Below are 19,435 nucleotides of genomic sequence, written 5' to 3' on the forward strand. Positions count from 1 at the left end.
GTTTTCATACTTTGGCATTTAATACAATGTTGCTTTAAATTTTGATTCTTAAAGAAAATGAATATGTTCTTAATCCTGAGTATCTGTTGTTATTTTGTGAATTTTTACCTTTATAACTTCATTGTAACTTAAGGTACAAAACCCTTAAGTTGTCTACTGGTCGTGTACATGAGGTAAGGGTTAGGGCTAGAAAACTAATAGTATACCTAGAAGTGTAATTGCAGTATACTTCAAAACTAAAAAGTGGACTAGATGTATATAACCAGTAACTAATAGTATATTTCCAATATACTATAAAGTATACTTTTATAAACTGAACAGTGGACTAGAAGTGCGTAACAAGTAAACCAATAGTATATTTCCAGTATACTACAAAGTATACTTTAGTAAACTAAAAAGTGGACTAGAAGTATAAAACAAGTAAACTCACAGTATATTTCCAGTATACTATAAAGTATGTAGTAAACTAAAGCGTGGACTACAAGTATAGAACTAGTAAACTATTAGTATATAAGTTTACTTATGGTATACATGCAGTACAAAATAAAAAATACTAGTTGTATACTCAACATTTACTTCTCTTAGACTTAAAGTATACTTTTTATAAACTAAAAGTGGGCCAATTTAGTCCCAAGAAGTATTAGATTAGTTTACTTACAAGTATATATGGTACACAAAAGTATACTTAAGGAAATATACTTTAACTTTACTAAAGTATACTTCTTTTTGATAAGAGTGGTACACAAACACACACACATCATCTACAATTGCTATTGTGTTGTATGTTAATAAACACTTTTATCACATTAAAAGACAGCTTCAAACACACCAGGAGAAGAACTGCACTGCATTCCATCCAGGGTGTATTCACGCCTTACGGGCAGCATACCAGGAGTTATACCTTCTTTTACTGTGTATCATTGTCTTAAAAAAAAATCAATCACTGGGATCTGTCTCAGCTGTCTGATATCCAAGTTAGTTACAAAATGAGGCAACAGGACAATTGTGAGTAACAGGATGCATTTCATTTCAGTGAGTCCACACACATACTGTGAAAAAAGAACAAGTACAGAGAGACAGACTGCAAGGTGTGTGGCGGTTAATAAGTCCCAGCCAGCTACAAGACTGAACGCAGTGATATGAATTTATGTGTAGGCAAATCTCCCAACAGTGTGCGTGCCAGAGCCCACCGCAAGGCATCTCTTCACATCGTTTATTCCCACTGCGTTTACTCAGAGTGCAGGGCATGAATAGAAATCAGACAGTGGTGCGAACATGAAAAGACTCATTCACTCTGCACGGCAGCGTTCATTACAAATGAGACTTGAAATACAAACTAGAGGACATGGCTTCAGCTGGATGAGCAAATTGTACATAGTATGCAGAAAAGTGTGTGCGTGTGTATTGGAGGGGCGAGGTGCAAACAATACGGCATTCAAGGGCGTTTAAAAGGTATTGGATATTGATGGTTTGCCAGGGTTCGACCTGAAATGAAGTAGAAAGAGTGAGTGAGTGAGTGAGTGAGTGGGTGGTAAAGAGGCTGTGTGCTGAGTGGCAGTCTACGTGAGTAGAATTTTTTTTTTTTTTTGAAGGGGTGGGGGGATAGTTAGATACTGCAGCTTGAGCTCAGCATGGCTGCATTTCCCATGTGTTCCACAGACACCCAACACTCTTCAAAGCATTCAGTGTTTTAGTAAAAAAGAAAAACATACCAGTGTGGACGACTCAAAATGCTTGGCGTTCTGTCTGTCCATATGACCGGTGTAAAAGCAGTTTCACGTATTGCTATGACACATTCATTTCTAATTGTTTTAGTCATTGAGGCACTTGACAGCTCAACTTAAGAGAGATCAGGGCAAGAACAAAGAGGAAAGAGACAGGGAGAGGACTAGAGTACCTGACTGATGAGAAGTAACGAAAGCATACACTTTCAAAGCAATGTGTTTTAACTCAGGAATCAGGAAGGCACTTTTTATACGACAGGAAAAGGGAAAACCTAGAACCAGTGCACAAGGCCGATAAGAAAAAATAACAAAACCAAAAACACAAGCAACAGGCATGAGTGGAACACAAAAGTGTGATTACAAAATATAGACTTGTGTAGCGGTTATATGTAGTACAGTATAAACTCCAGACAGAATTTTTAAGGCACAGATTTGACAGGTTTTCTGAAACTCCAGAGTGCATTAAAAGCGTATCAGGCAAAAGTGAAAACAACTAAACAGAACTTGTGCACTGATTATTGCTTTAAGCAACAGTGTGTAACCATGAAATATTCTCTCTCTATCACACTCACACACACACACACACACACACACACACACACACACACACACACACACACACACAATACATAAAAGAATGCTCTCTCTCTCTCTCTCTCTCTCTCTCACACACACACAAATACGTAAAAGAATGTTCTCTCTCTCTCTCTCTCTCACACACACACACACACACACACGTAAAAGTTTTCTGTTGGTATAGCAGTGTGCAGGTAGCTTCGAGTTCAGGTGTTACACAATCGCAGCACTGCACAACAGAGCGAGTGTCACAGATGATGACGTACTCCAGCTGTGTCCAGCAGCTCGAGAGAGGTGTGTGTGCTTGTGTGTGTGTGTGTGCACGGAGCTTCATGCCCAGAGTAGACGGTGTGTGTCAGGACTTTGTCCTGTTATTCCAGAATTCCTGGCTCTGAGATCAAACCCACTCTCACATCCCAGTTCCTGTGAGTCTCAGCCTCTCTCTGCTTCTCAATCTTTGGAATGATTTCTGCTTAAAACAATAAAATAGAAAATGTTCCTTTCCCTTTATTATTATTATTATTATTATTAATTTTTTTTTAAAAAGTGCAGCTTTGGATGACTCTGCTTTATTCCATAAAACCAGCAGCAGCAGCTCCAAGTATGTAGACCTGTGTTCAGGATCAACATCTCAGATGTGTGTGTGTGTCTAAGAAGAGTCCTATTGAAGGCCTGTGGAGTGGAGTGTGTATGATGCTCATTTCCCAGCATGCTCAGTAGGGGTGTACTCAGTCTCTCCTGAAGACACCTGAGAGATTCTGCGCGTTGATCTCCAGAGACGCCGAGAGAACTGACCTGAGCGCACCTGAACGAACACACACAAGCACAGAAAGCTTTACTTTATGATTCCTGAAATAAGAAATGTACTTACAAATAGAAAAACACCTGGATTTTGAACCGCAAAATTAGATTTCTGTGTGGCGGCCTGGGAAAACCCTTGACACAGGAACACTTTGACCTGTTTTACTGTATAAGGTTCCGAAAATCACAGGCTTTTGGAAACTGAAATACTGAATTTGAAGAGTCCATTCTTCAACAAGTTTCAAAACAGTCAAAGCAGATGCAACGTTCCAATTTTATATTAAAAGCATACATTGTAAAATACATTCTGTCACCTCTTCTGGTTTCCCAGCTCCCACGACAATGAGCTTGCCATCCTCCAGTCCCACCAGAATGTGACTGCTCTCCTTGGTGACTGATACACTGCGAATAGGGAGCTTCAGCGCCAAGGGCTTAGCAGCCTGCTCTAAGCTGCAACGCACACAATATTCAACATTAGTATAAATACACAGGTGATTATGGGAAATCGTATTATACGCACTGATTGGTCGAGAGATTTGGACTATTTCTCGATAATCACCTTGAGTGACTTGGCAAAATGGCAGCCGATCGCTTCGTCACGGTAAGTGAGGAAGAATTATTTAAGAAAATTATGAAAGAAAATGCTGTTCCTAAAAGTACTAAAGATACTACAAAGTTTGGTCTAAAACTATTCAAAAGTAAGGTGGAATTGTGATTTATTCTATCAGTTTCAAAACAAAGTATTTTATGTGAGTTGGCATAGATAAGTGACACAAGTCTACACCGCCGTTATTACATTTACATGCTGCGTTTGAAGTTTGAAATAATTTTTAAAACATGATTCATACTTATAAAAAAAATAATAAAACCTGTATATTAATACTCAACTTAATCTTGGTTATTATTCACCAATATTCACTTCGCCTTCGGTGAATAATTGTTAAACAGGACTTTGGACTACAAAGCCATATCCATACTTGGAAAAAAAAAAGGTTCTTTAAGGATTCATTGGTTTTGTCACTTAAACAGGTTCGAGCTACACGTACAATGGGGTCCAAAAGTCTGAGACCAAATCTGATTTTTCTTCTGTTTAAAACTGAAAATAAAACAAAGTTTTAGAATTTGAAAATTCTAAAATCAAAGGAAATGTGCAACATCTCGACTATTCAATAGTCAAGATTCTTCACCATCTCTTAGTCATCATTTAAAGTTAAGCAAATTTGTGATATTGACCATGTTAACTCCTTTGTACAAAAGATCAGATTTCCCATGAGTCTGAGCTTTCCCACAGAAGCACGTGTCAAACCACATGCCTATGGATTTGATCTAAAATGGATCATAAGGTTTTGCACAAACTTGTAGAGTCCAAGCCAAATCGAGTGCATACGCCATACTAAGAAACCCATGTAAATAAGAAGACAGAGTCATCTATATCCCCCGGCCGATATGCCAACTATATACCAAGTTTCAAGATATTATTTGTCACATTTTTCAAGTTGTGCTGGAGGAAACCAACCCTACCTCTTTACACTGACCTCAGCAGCCCATGGCATAAACCCACCGGACCTTTGGTCCAGATGAGCTAAAAATGAAAATTTCTCACATTTCTTAGTATCAAAAGGCACATATACATTACTTAATCAACACATATACCAACTTTCAAGACCATACCACTCATAGTTTTATAGTTCTGCTCCGGAAACAAAACCTACCCCTAAGACTAACCTGAGAGACTGAGTCTGAAAGTGTTTCAATTGTTTAAATTTCTCAAATTTCTTAGTATGAAAAGGCACATCTACATCACCTTGCTAACATGTATACCAAGTTTCAAATCCATATCATGAATAGTTTTGGATATATGCTCTGGAAACGAACATTGCTCTTAGAAACTAAGTCAAAATCTAATTTTTATGTAAAAATTTGAAAAATACTTTTTTTCAAAATTCCAAAATAGCAAAAGGCACCAGTTCACATGTTGCTTGATATGTATATAAAGTTTCATGAAGATATCTTCAGTAGTTTTAAAAAGATATGGCCCGGAAACTATGGAATCAATTTTGTGCCACAATGTTCATACAATACTTTTGAAATATCAAACAAAAACGACAAATCAAAATACAAAAAAAGAAAAAAAAGTAAATTTTTTTAGACTGGCAAACAAATTATTCATGTAATCGTGCAAAATATCAGTCTATTACTCTTCAGAAACCTTTTATTTTTGTTCAGCGTCTTTCTCAGTTTTGCTTGACGTAATTTATTTTGGTTGCGATTCCAGCTTTCTCGTTTGCGCTCCCTGACTTTTTGCTTGCAGTTTTGGCACAAACTTCACGTGTGGGTGGGCTGTCCAGGAATGCATTCCCATTGGCTAACTTGTGTTTGATTGACAGCTACGCTCAGCCATTCCTTACTCGGATTCTGGCGGACTGTTTGACGAGTGACCGAACCATTGACGGTAAACAAGGATCGAGTGGACTTCAGTGGCGACTATGATATTGAATTTACACTTTGTTGAATTAATTCAATATCATAGTCGCCACTGAAGTCCACTCGATCCTTGTTTACCGTCAATGGATCGGTCACTCGTCAAACAGTCCGCCAGAATCCGAGTAAGGAATGGCTGAGCGTAGCTGTCAGTCAAACACAAGTTAGCCAATGGGAATGCATTCCTGGACAGCCCACCCACACGTGAAGTTTGTGCCAAAACTGCAAGCAAAAAGTCAGGGAGCGCAAACGAGAAAGCTGGAATCGCAACCAAAATAAATTACGTCAAACAAAACCGAGAAAGACGCGGAACAAAAATAAAAGGTTTCTGAAGAGTAATAGACTGATATTTTGCACGATTACACGAATAATTTGTTTGCCAGTCTAAAAAAATTGACGTTTCTTTTTTTGTATTTTGATTTGTCGTTTTTGTTTGATATTTCAAAAGTATTGTATGAACATTTTGGCACAAAATTGATTCCATAGGAAACGAATACATGACTGGATGGACGGAGGGAACCCGTTAATCGAACAAGAATGTCAAACAGAAGCATTTTCACTTGTGGTCTCAGACCTTTGGACCCCGCTGTAGGTTTCCCCAGAGGGACAAACTGAAGCGCAGATAAGGACACATGATGGAACTTGAAGCATAGCTTCCATTAAAATGTAGAATGGGCTACAGTCTGCTTGGTGCCGATTACCTGAACAGGTCTTTAATGTGCAGGTTGCCCTGTAGTGTGCCCAGTATGAGGTAGTCAGAAACCAAACAGAGCGCCGACACTGGCTCCTCCAGTACCATGGACGCCATCAGTGTGCCGTTGACGGAGTACACATGCAGTGCGTACTTCTCCTAGAACACCATATATACACATTCGCAAATGTACAAACATGCCAGACGATCAGCAGCACATGAATCACGTTCATATAAACAATGAAGCAGTCCAGAAAAGTCAATAAGGCGACTTGCCTTCCCAGCAGAGCAGCCCTCCAGGATGGATTGTGCCACCATGTGACCCTCCATTCCCACCTGCAGCTGGTTAACCCGGACAGAAACGCAGCTCTCACAGGGAGCACGCAGTGTGCGGAGATACTGACCTCGCTGGATGCTGTGCACGATCACCGTCCCGTCCTGAGAGAGACACAGAAAGTGAAACAAAATGTGTATAATTTATGGCAACAGAGAGAAAGCATCTAGTCTGACTAGCTTTAAGTGTGACCAACTTTTGATCCTGAAACAGCCATATCCAGCTCAGTGCTAATGGAGACACAGGTGACCTCTGCATCATGACCACACAGCACCTGCACTGGTCGTGGAGACAGACCACTGGAGAAACCACCCTACACGAGAGAGAGAGAGAGAGAGATGGATAATCATCTGAGTGATCTGCCTTATTTGTCCGGCATATCATTCATGTGTTGTTATTCATATGACTAAATCTATTCACTTCAATAAGTCCACCACCATTATCTTACACTGCAAAAAACTGAAAATTGAATTTGAGGAGAAAATTCTTTAATACTAGTGAAATTATCTTGCTGCATGGACAGATAATTTTACTTGACGAGACATCTTGGAATAAGTTGGTTATAATCTAGAACTAGTTTTAATAATCTCAGAGTTGGTGTCTTGTTTTCTTCTAATAGGAAATACTAGAATGTTTCAACTATATTCAAGATATTCTAACTTGTTAAGATATCATTTCTGCAGTGTAGAAGAATACAAGACACCAACTCTGAGATTATTAAAACTAGTTCTAGATTGTAATCAACTTATTCCAAGATGTCTTGTCAAGTAAAATTAATCTGTCCATGCCGCAAGATACACTACCGTTCAAAAGTTTGGGGTCACTTTGAAATGTCCTTATTTTTGAAAGAAAAGCACTGTTCTTTTCAATGAAGATCACTTTAAACTAATCAGAAATCCACTCTATACATTGCTAATGTGCTAAATGACTATTCTAGCTGCAAATGTCTGGTTTTTGGTGCAATATCTCCATAGGTGTATAGAGGCCCATTTCCAGCAACTCTCACTCCAGTGTTCTAATGGTACAATGTGTTTGCTCATTGCCTCAGAAGGCTAATGGATGATTAGAAAACCCTTGTACAATCATGTTAGCACAGCTGAAAACAGTTGAGCTCTTTAGAGAAGCTATAAAACTGACCTTCCTTTGAGCAGATTGAGTTTCTGGAGCATCACATTTGTGGGGTCGATTAAATGCTCAAAATGGCCAGAAAAGTGTCTCGACTATATTTTCTATTCATTTTACAACTTATGGTGGGAAATAAAAGTGTGACTTTTCATGGAAAACACAAAATTGTCTGGGTGACCCCAAACTTTTGAACGGTAGTGTAATTTCACTAGTATTAAGGAATTTTCTCCTCGAATTCAATTTTCAGTTTTTTGCAGTGTATCATTTCAGTTTCTTTTTTAAATCACTGCAGGTCTTGCTCTTCTTGAGCAAACCTGCTGCAGTCCTAAATGATCGACATTCTACAACTCAGACTCCAATATAATGAAGCACTAGATTATTAAACACTGATCAGACCTGCTGGAGAACCTGCCACACCATGCAGGTAGTGTCACGAGAGCCTGAGATGAGGTAGATACCGCACAGGTCCAAAGCCAGACACGTCACCACGTCTAAAAGACACAGCGTCAGGAGAATATTTAATTTTTAAAAAATGCAAGACGGATGTGCAGAACATGGCATTATTACTACAGTGTAACCAAGACCAGTTTCAACAAGAGTCATTAGGAGATGACATATCCCCCACGTGAAACCCCACTCCAAATTTTCTATCCATCCATTATCCGTAACCGCTTATCCTGTGCAGGGTCGCAGGCAAGCTGGAGCCTATCCCAGCTGACTATGGGCGAAAGGCGGGGTACACCCTGGACAAGTCAGCAGGTCATCACAGGGCTGACACATAGAGACAAACAACCATTCACACCTACGGTCAATTTAGAGCCACCACTTAGCCTAACCTGCATGTCTTTGGGCTGTGGGGGAAACCGGAGCACCTGGAGGAAACCCATACAGACACGAGGAGAACATGCAAACTCCACACAGAAAGGCCCCTGTCAGCCACTGGGCTTGAATCCAGAACCTTCTTGTTGTGAGGCGACAGTGCTAACCATTACACCACCGTGTGGCCCTCACTCCAAATTTGTATTGGTTGCCATGGAAATACGAAAAAAATAAAAACCACAGAAATCCCAAAATGTCAAAAGGCGCAACTCCTCTAGTCACTTAACATAACTGTCAAGTTTCGTGAAAAAATTCCAAATAGTTTTTGAGTTATACTCCGGAAACTAAAATGTTTACAGACGGACGGACAGTGCGATAACTATATCCCACTGCATTATATGTCGGGGGATGACAAATGCTAATTAGTATTTAGGATCCGAAATATTTCATTTTCCTTTTCTTAATCAGTTCAGAATAATCTGAAAGGCAGATCTTGTGATTTTAACATCTCTAACATTCATGTCTATTCAGTGAGTCATTCACTTTGCCACCATTCAGCTATTAAACTATTTCACATCATTTCATAACACTGCACCTCTTCCCTCTGGATGTCTGGGCCCATGTTTACATTAGACCGTATCAGCGGGTCATCAGATTAACGTTTTTAAAACGATTAGTGTGCACACAGCAACACCAATACACGATTTGCGTGCACATAGCAACGCCAATACACGGATACGCTCGGCTCCGCAGGCATCCTGCGCTCCAAATCACTCCGCCCTGAACAGCGAGTGCCCTCTGGAGGGTGCGCACTCCGGCCCTGCGCAGCTCACACAGCGCACGAGTGAAGCGCACAAGCAGTGATTCGGGACTGAGCCGCTGTGTGTGTGATCCCAGCGCATATCACTTACCACTTGCAAGTGGAAGGATGGCAAGCCTAAAGACAATCATAACTACACAATGGGCAGTATTTGCATCAGTATTTGCAGTATTTTCATACTTTTATACTCTTTAATGAAAGGTGATACAAGGCGGAAGTCTGCGCCGTTTTTCAGCAGTCGCGTCACATGACCAACGCCAGCGAATCAGGAAGGTGGATGTCACAGTGACGTTGTCCAATGAGACGCCAGCTAGAGCTCAGCACAGCGTATCCACGTATTCTGAATGTTTACACAGCACCGGAGCTGACACGATCTGGATTGAATACGTGGACGCTGGCGGATTCCCGTTTCCCGGCGTTTCCAGGCGGTTTAATGTAAACGGACAGTGCATCCGCAAAGAAAACGAGACAGATACGGTCTAATGTAAACGTAGTCTGGGTGTTTATCACTGATTGCGCATCACTGAATGTTTAGTTGGCTCTAAATTAATCGTAGGTGTGAATGGTTGTGTGTCTCTATGTGCCGGCCCTGTGATGACCTGGCGACTTGTCCAGGGTGTACCCTGCCTTTCGCCCGTAGTCAGCTGGGATAGGCTCCAGCTTGCCTGTGACCCTGTAGAAGGATAAAGCGGCTACAGATAGTGGCTGGCTAGATGGATGAATGTTTAGTTATGATGTCATGTCTCACCTATGTGACAGCAGATCCTGCCCACCAGTTTGGCCTTGGCCAGTGTGGTAACACGGAGGCTGCAGTCCCAGTGTCCCCCGCTGAACAGCAGGCGCGCGTCACTGGACACCACCAGCACCTGGGACCCGATATCTACCCCTGGGGAGAAGGGGCCACTCAAGAACCGCTGTGTTCTAAAGGTCACACACACACACACACAAGTAAAATGTAAAACAACTTCAGGCACATTACTGAATCAATTTCAGAAGTATTGGCACCCTTCAAGACAATGGGCAGTATGCATGGTGAAATCAGACAATGAGAATGCACAAAAAAAATACCACTAGCACCCCTAAAAATAAATTACATCATCATCCTTAAAAAAACAAAACAAAAATGGTTGCAGGGACACAAACTCAAACGTTATTAGTTTTTGGATTTGAACTTCACTGAAAATCTGTGGTCTGAATTGGAAAAGGAATATAAAGGATATAAAGGAAACTGATATATTCTGCCTGTAGGAGAGGCCCAAGATCGCTGTACAAATGTCTTTGGTCTGGGTAATACACTATAAGGCCAAAAGTATGTGGACACCCGACCATCACATCTGTATCTGGTTCCTCACCAAACTGTTGCCACAAAGTTGGAAGCACAGAAGCTCTTTGTGTGCTGTAGCGTTAAGGCTTTCCTTTCGATGTTTGCCAAGTATGGCGCAGAAGACTTCAAGGGACCTTTACCTCAACCCCACTGAACACTCTTGGGATGAGCTGGAAAACTGACTGTGCTTCCTCGCCCAACATCAGTGCCTGACATCTTTAATGCTCTTGTGGCTGAATGGGTAAATCCCCAGAGTCACGCTCCAAAATCGAGTGGAAACTCTTGTCAGAAGACGGGAGGTTAGCATAACAGGAAAGGTGGACTACATCTGGAATGGGATGTTCAAAAATCACATGTCAGGTGTCCACATACTTTTGGCCATATGGTGTTTTACAGTAGGAGGATCTGTGCTGGTTTTTCCTTCTTTCCAAGAGTGGATTTGTGGGGTGCCAATAATTCTGAAACCAGTGCACTACTATAGAACATTTCGTGTGCTAATAAGTGTGGAGAGGTTACCGGACTCTGTCCGTATGTCAGTGTGTCAGTGTGTGTGTACTGGACATGTTTGTGCACTTACTTTGGATTGCTCATAGTGGGGTCCTTAGTAAAGGTAAAATAATTGGCGATGTTCTTGTCGTAGGGCAGCCAGCTGTGTGTTCCTATCTGTCCTTTAGCATTCACAGTCACCTGGTTTAACACACACGCATGACAAAGACGTGTACTACATAAACACACTTGCATTTAGAGCTTTGTCTCTCATCTCATCTCATCTCATTATCTGTAGCCGCTTTATCCTGTTCTACAGGGTTGCAGGCAAGCTGGAGCCTATCCCAGCTGACTACGGGCGAAAGGCGGGGTACACCCTGGACAAGTCGCCAGGTCATCACAGGGCTGACACATAGACACAGACAACCATTCACACTTTAGAGCTTTGTACATTCAAAAAAAGTATGTGACTGACAGATCTAAATAAGACAGTGAGAAATAAGACGGTGCTGATCAAACATATTTTGCGTCACCTGGATGGGTTATATTATAGGATTAGATAATGTTAATGAGATCTAGGCCTCAGTCTAGAAATAATCCAGATGTGGAGCTCTCTGTGTGTGTAAGAAGATGCTCATGACTCACCAGCACATCAGACCCTTGGTTGATGAAGGAGCGGGTCTGATTTCTGGGCACCATAGCCTGCACTAGCGGCACACCGTCATTCACCACCTGCAGACACACAGATATAGACAAATGTTTTAATTTATCTAAGGAGACAAACCCACCCTGTGTCCGAAATCAGAGACTGGGATGAAGGTTCACGGTCTAGCAAGACGATGACCCTAAACATACTGCTAAAGCTCCACTGGAGTGGTTTAAAGGGAAACATTTAAATGTCTTAGAATGGCCTAATCAAAGTCCAGACGTCGATCCAATTGAGAATCTGTGGCATAACTTGAAGATTGCTGTACACCAACGCAACCCATCTAACTTGAAGGAGTTGGAGCAGTTTTGCCTTGAGGAATGGGCAGAAATCCCAGTGGCTAGATGTGCTAAGCTAACAGAGACATACCCCAAGAGACTTGCAGCTGTAATTGTAGCAAAAGGTGACTCTACAAAGTATTGACTTTTTTTTGGGGGGGATACTTATGCACACTCCAGATTTCTGTTTTGTCATTTTAAATTATTGTTTTTTTTATTGTGACACAAACAATGTGCACCTTTAAAGTGGTAGGCATGTTGTGTAAATCGTATGGTGCTAACCCTCCAAAAATCCATTTTAATTCCAGCTTGTAATGCGATAAAACAGGACAAACACCAAGGGGGATGAATACTTTTGCAAGGCACTGTAATTGTGCGACAGTAATGACGTAAATAAAGGCGCTACGGAGTAGTGTCCAAAAGTGCTTTTTCGTGAGCTCGCTACATAGTCCTGTGTATAGTAATAGTGAGTAGGGAGTAGTGAACGAGTGAGTGATTTCAGACACAGGGCCAGTGTTTCCAGTGTCTCTGCTAAAAGTGAGGTCTGACCTCGACGAATGGTCTCAGTTTGTCCAGCTGCTCGAAGATGTTAGGAGGCAGAGTGTCGATACGTGCCTGCCGTCGGGACGCGCTCTGTGCTGACATGCGGGGAGGATGGGGCTCCTGAAACACAACCGGGCACAGAAGTAAGCAATATAAAGTAGAATATTACAGTTTAAACATAGCAATGGATGAGGATATTTCATGCACAAAGAGAAGAAAGTCACAAAACCTTTCTATGCACGTTTCATGGACATAGGTTGATATGTTTTGAGGTTCTACCTTGAGAAGCTGACAAGGTGTTTGACCAAAGTTACTGATGATGCCCTCCAGAGCCTTGCGTTCAGTCTCATTGGCAATGGCATCCAGATCCACAGCACCTGAACAGCAAACAACACAACAGTCTTCACTGTATTTCTGTGTCTGCTGATGTGTGTATATTGGTCAGCTTGTTTTTCACGTTTGCTTTGTCTTGCGTCTTGTGAAACTTGATTGTTACCTTCGCCAACTTCGTTGGAAGAGGTTATGTTTTCACCTCTGTTTGTTTGTCTGTTCCCAACATAACTCAAAAAGTAGTGAACAGATTTTGATGAACTTTTGAGGAAAGGTGAGCAACGGGTCAAGGAACGATTGATCAGATTTCGATGCAAATCCGAATATGTGGCTTGGCAGAGGTATGCACTCTACCGAGTGCCCTTCGAGATATTGCCTGTGCATGAACCTTTGCCTTTCATCTCCATCCCAAAGTTCATTATCACATACCTGCTTTTGTCATTTTTCTAATGTAAATTCATCCTTAAACAGCTCCATTTTTTTTTTTTGTTCTGGTTTACATTGAAGTTTCAGAATCATAAATCAGCCCTAAACAGACACAAGCCAATACCACAGAACAAAAGAATGATGTCTATACCCATGTATGGCATATGATACAGATCGGAACGATGAAATACAGTACAAATGTGATGGCATTGTTGTATCCAACAAAATGACAGTTATACATTAAAGGAATACTCAAGCTTTTTACAACCTAATCTACCTACTGACGCTACACAGTGCGCAACAGCAACAACTGAGCAGCAATTTTCCTCATCCTGAGAAAAGAGTCAAAATGTTTTTGTTGGGGCATCAATAAATATTTATGTGAAACAGTTATTGTATAACAAGAATGCTCTGAGAGCACAATATCCCCCGCTGGCAACTATGCTGTAAAATGCAACTGAATTGAACGAAATTGCAATATGCGTATTACCGACATATAACAAGGAATCCTGTCAAATTTCATGAAATTCCTCCAAAAATTGTGAGAAGAGTTGATTTCAGAAGGTGAGCACCCTTCCCAGGATGGACATCGCCACGACATAATCCCTCTTTGAGCCTTTCGGCCAGTGGGGAATAAAACCATTTTGCCAAGTTACATGAAATTCCTCCAAAAATTGTGAGGGAAGTTGATTTCAGAAAGCAAGCACACCTTGATGAAATTGCCAAAGTACAAGTTTGTTAATAATCAAGGGCATAACTCTGGTAAAAATTTGCGCAAATTAAACAAATTTTCAATATGCGTATTAGTGTCATATAACAAAGCCTTTTGACAAGGTTGGTGAAATTCCTCCACAGATTGTGAGAGGAGTTGATTTCAGAAGAACGTACACCCTCATGAAATTGCTAAAGTACAAGTTATTTCATCAAGGGTCAAAACTCTGATAAAATTTTCACAAACGAAATTAAATCGCAATATGCGTATTAGCGTCATATAACAAGGCCTTTTGCCAAGCAAAGGGCCACAACTCTGGTAAAATGCAACTGAATTGAACAAAATAACAATATGCGTACTAATGACATATAACAATGCCTTTTGCCAAGTTTCATGAAATTCCTCCAAAAATTCTGAGAGGAGTTGATTTCAGAAGGTGAGCACCCTTCCTGGGACGGATGGACGGATGGACATTGCCATGACATAATGCCCCTTCAGGCCTTTCGGCCAACGGGGGAAAATAAAACTATAAATTCTTCAGTCAAGTTTTTGTAACTTAAAGCAATAGTTCGGGATTTTTGACATGAATCTGTATGGCATCCCTGTCAACAGTGTCATGCAAATACACTGACTTACCCCTGACAGCATCCTGTGAGTCCAGTTCTTGTCCAGTTTTGGTCCAGACGAAAGTAGTCCGGCAAGTTTGTTGGGGTCACGAAAGTAAAACGTTTTTCTTCTCAAAACAGTGTGTGTTCAAAAGAGTGATATATTTGCATCACAAAACTGTTGCCAAATAAAAAGTCAGACCTCGCAATTATTTGGCGCTATATTTTGTCTCCCTCGGTATCACTGCGCGCTGTCATGTTGACATCTGCGCAGGAATCAACACCTTTCCCATTGTTTGGCAGTGATTAGGAGTTCAGAACAGCGGCGCTAACAAGCTAATTTGAGAGCAAGAAAAGCGACAAATTTATCACCTATACAATAATATATTTGTGAAAATGGTGCGCACTTGCGACTATCCAGGCTGTAGCAACAAAGATGTGGCTGAATCTGCACACATTTCACCGTTTTCCCATGACGGATGTGTCACTGAGGAAACTTTGGCTTGTTGCTCTGGGCTTCCATGTGGACTCCAAACAGGCAAAGGTAAAAAAAGCTTCGTGTTTGCAGTGCGCACTCCAGCTGCGGCTCCAGCTTCACCTTCTTCCACTTCTCTGTCCACCCTTTCTCTCTTTGCCCGTTCTAACTCCATCTGGCGAATTTCTTCATCTGTATATTCGGGTTCATAAAGATATCCCTTTGGGTGTGAGATGAAGTCAATGTTTTCAACGTCGCTGTCGTAGTCAGACATGTTGTCGCTAACTTTGCTAGCAGTAAACAATGAATGAAACAGCCGTGGCTGTCACCTGGCGGCAGCGCGCAGTGATAAGAAGGGAGAGAAAATAGTGCCAAGCGATTTCGAGGTCTGACTTTTTATTTGGCAACGGTTTTGTGATGCAAATATATCACTCTTTTGAACACATACTGTTTTGAGACAAAAAACGTTTTACTTTCGTGACCCCAACAAACTTGCCGGACTACTTTCGTCTGGACCAAAACTGGACAAGAACTGGACTCACAGGATGCTGTCAGGGGTAAGTCAGTGTGTTTGCATGACACTATTGATGGGGATGCCATACAGATTCATGTCAAAAATCCCGAACTATCCCTTTAAGCTAGAAATCTGTTTATACAAAAGCGCTGTTGAATTCTTGAAACTGACTAGCTGGAAGGCGCTGATTAAGTTTCTCTAAGAGCAGCTCAATGTAACTGTAATTCAAATCACAGGTTTACGTATATTAATGCACTCTTTCTGATACATTACTGTTTCTATGACCTATTAACAACTCATCCACAGCGACTTGTCTGGAGCAAATGCAACATAATCTAAGGCTAATAATAAATAAACTAAACACGCTGTTATTTCACAAACAAAAATCCAAAATTGTTAATCCATCCATCATCTGTAGCCGCTTATCCTGTTCTACAGGGTCGCAGGCAAGCTGGAGCCTATCCCAGCTGACTACGGGCGAAAGGCGGGGTACACCCTGGACAAGTCGCCAGGTCATCACAGGGCTGACACATAGACACAGACAACCATTCACACTCACACCTACGGTCAATTTAGAGTCACCAGTTAATCTAACCTGCATGTCTTTGGACTGTGGGGGAAACCGGAGCACCCAGAAGAAACCCATGCAGACACGGGGAGAACATGCAAACTCCACACAGAAAGGCCCTCGTCAGCCACTGGACTCGAACCCAGGATCTTCTTGCTGTGAGGCGACAGTGCTAACCACTACACCACCGTGCCGCCCAAAATTGCTAATATTGAAGTTAAAGTTTTCTGGAAGGAGATGTTGATTTCACATTTATGGAAGGAGTCTCCAGTGTCAGCACTTTGTAACAGTTTCCACCACAGGAAAGTCTTCAGGACAGAGGACACTCCAGTTCTTCCTTAACATAACAAGCTACATCGTTTTTGTCTTATTAGCTCCAGTAAAGAGAAAAAAGAGCCTAGTGAGGGAACAACTGTTTATAGCTGTTATACTGCGACATTAAATGTAATTATAATGGATAAAATGTATGACATGTCACTGTTTGCCAGAGTAGACCCCGAAGCCGTTTGTTTTCAGGATAATGGCTGGCTGATGAAATTATTGGCTGGCTAGCTGACTCAGCCAAAACCTTAATGGCTGCTGCAGCCACCAAAATGTTTATGGCTACAAATGGCTGATACTGGACGTCACTGTGTGGCATATATCCGGGCGAACGGATCAAACAAATGGGGGGAATAAATAGCAAATTACCACAGGTCCCCTGGTCTCTTACTTCATTGTAAATATAAATCTAGCAAGATTGTAGTTCAATGCTAATAATAAGCTAATCTGGATTGTTTGAGGAAGGCATCTAGCTATCTACTCTCACTAGCAATGACCAGTGAAGGACTGGCAGCTATCTTACTACGATGAAAGTAGAGTGGTGGAGTACTTTTTTTTTATCAATCTCGAAGTATGTGAAACAAACAAACAAAAAAAAAATACCTTTACACTTTCCCTCAGCAGCGGCAAAGAATGCAGCCATCTCGTCGATATCGGAGTCGATTGATGCTCTGGGTGGGTTCCCGGGTTCCCCAGTGTATCGTGGTAACGGTGTGAGGGGCGGGAAGCCAGACAGGTAGTCACAACGGCAAGCTTGTGGTGGCTCTCTGTGCTGTGATATCAGTTCTAAATCTCTACAGTGTATGCCTATACGTCTCTATTGTGTTACTACTAGTGTGTACAGTTGATCATGTTTGTGTCACTTTTCTTGTAGCTCATGATGTGGATAAACCCATTATTTGATGTACACAATTCTTAGTGGCTCAGCCAAATTTTATTAGATAGCGGCTCAAATTGGCTTACAAAATTATTGGCTGGCGGCGGCTCAAATTCTAAATGGCGGTTTTAGCGGCGCCTGGCGGCGGCTTCGGGGTCTATGCCAGAGTCACTGGAATCACTGGCAAATGACTGCAATATAAGAGGAATAAAACACTTCTGTGGTGTTATTGGAAAAATAATCAACTTCAGGATAATATTACCCTTAAGCCTCCATTATACGTGAGCGTGTAAGGAAACAGGTTTTCTGATCTTTTCTTACTACAGAGAAACGTGTTGAAATGACTGCTTGGTTATAATCACACACACTCTACAGATGTGGAAGATATAAATTAGATTGAGAATATTCTAGCAACCGAATACTGAATAAAGAATACGTTAAAAAAACGTGTGTGAACACTGGTGATTGATATAAACTGCAGTCAGGGAGCCTGAGTGTCTTACCTTCATACGTGCAGTAGTAGAACACATTGAGCGCCTCCACAGCCTCGGGCCCACGCTGTTTATAACCAAATATCAGATCGATCCACTCATGCAGGTGGGCAGACACATGCTCACTCTCCTGCAAACACAACCACAATGTGAGATAAGTGTGTGTACATGGATGTGTGCACACAAATATGCAGGCAGGGTAGGGGAGAGCGGGGAGACTTGGGACAGTTTGTCTCATCTCATCTCGTTATCTGTAGCCGCTTTATCCTGTTCTACAGGGTCGCAGGCAAGCTGGAGCCTATCCCAGCTGACTACGGGCGAGAGGCGGGGTACACCCTGGACAAGTCGCCAGGTCATCACAGGGCTGACACATAGACACAGACAACCATTCACACTCACATTCACACCTACGGTCAATTTAGAGTCACCAGTTAACCTAACCTGCATGTCTTTGGACTGTGGGGGAAACCGGAGCACCCGGAGGAAACCCACGCGGACACGGAGAGAACATGCAAACTCCGCACAGAAAGGCCCTCGCCGGCCCCGGAGCTCGAACCCGGACCTTCTTGCTGTGAGGCGACAGCGCTAACCACTACACCACCGTGCTGCCCAGGACAGTTTGTATTCCCATAAATTAATTCCAGTCAATCAGGTTTTAGATGACATCAGAAGTTAGATGTTGCCCCTGAGAGTAACCGACTTCCTTTGGAGCCATGAAGCTGGACACTGCAGTAAGGTCTGTGCAGTTCAATATTTTTACCAACTAAAACTTGTATTTTCTACTTCACCTCCACCTCCATTCTATGGTGTAATGTACGCTGGTGAATTTGGCATTTGTTAGGAATTAAAGTTTGTAGCCTAGAGTCACCATATATAGTATTCTATCCACATTCACCGGATATGAGCAATCGCACACTCTGATTGGCTACTCTACTATTAGGCTATCTAAAAATGCTCTGCTTCTCAAAATCCAGTGAATGTGGATATAATAAAACAGTTATTCCACTCAATCTTGTCGTACATGGCTTATAGGGTTGGGTGGGGTGTCAGGTTTAGGTAAACTGACATTTTTCTATCACTGTACAGCATTGTGTGTTCAATTAAACCTGTAGGCCTAGGGATTTTATTTTTGTCCCATGTCTCCCCACTATGTCCCAAGTCTCCCAACATAATGTTCCATGTCTCCCCACTATGTCTCACGTCTCCCTGCAAAAAAATAATGACAGAAAAAGTGAAGTCTGGGGCGGTACGGTGGTGTAGTGGTTAGCGCTGTCGCCTCACAGCAAGAAGGTCCGGGTTCGAGCCCTGGGGCCGGCGAGGGCCTTTCTGTGCGGAGTTTGCATGTTCTCCCCATGTCCGCGTGGGTTTCCTCCGGGTGCTCCGGTTTCCTCCACAGTCCAAAGACATG

The 19,435-nt window shown here is 41.9% G+C and overlaps 1 protein-coding gene across 5 annotated transcripts in view; it reads right to left on the minus strand.

Annotated features, from left to right (window-relative positions):
• Positions 1-1,003: 1,003 nt before the first annotated feature.
• The window catches only part of nbeal2 (neurobeachin-like 2), a 175,310-nt gene continuing 156,878 nt past the window's right edge, over positions 1,004-19,435 (minus strand). For all 5 annotated transcript variants that reach the window (XM_060921757.1, XM_060921755.1, XM_060921756.1 and 2 more), the window contains 12 exons: positions 18,040-18,157; positions 12,988-13,085; positions 12,715-12,828; positions 11,827-11,913; positions 11,273-11,382; positions 10,120-10,292; positions 8,129-8,223; positions 6,804-6,920; positions 6,550-6,711; positions 6,284-6,432; positions 3,416-3,551; positions 1,004-3,105 (listed from right to left, as the gene is read on the minus strand). In XM_060921757.1, the coding sequence (XP_060777740.1) occupies positions 2,998-3,105; positions 3,416-3,551; positions 6,284-6,432; positions 6,550-6,711; positions 6,804-6,920; positions 8,129-8,223; positions 10,120-10,292; positions 11,273-11,382; positions 11,827-11,913; positions 12,715-12,828; positions 12,988-13,085; positions 18,040-18,157 (1,467 nt within the window). In that variant the 3' untranslated portion in view covers positions 1,004-2,997. The remainder of the gene's footprint in view (positions 3,106-3,415; positions 3,552-6,283; positions 6,433-6,549; positions 6,712-6,803; positions 6,921-8,128; positions 8,224-10,119; positions 10,293-11,272; positions 11,383-11,826; positions 11,914-12,714; positions 12,829-12,987; positions 13,086-18,039; positions 18,158-19,435) is intronic.

This window comes from Neoarius graeffei, chromosome 5, assembly GCF_027579695.1.
Source record: "Neoarius graeffei isolate fNeoGra1 chromosome 5, fNeoGra1.pri, whole genome shotgun sequence".
Classification (NCBI taxonomy): Eukaryota; Metazoa; Chordata; class Actinopteri; order Siluriformes; family Ariidae; genus Neoarius; species Neoarius graeffei.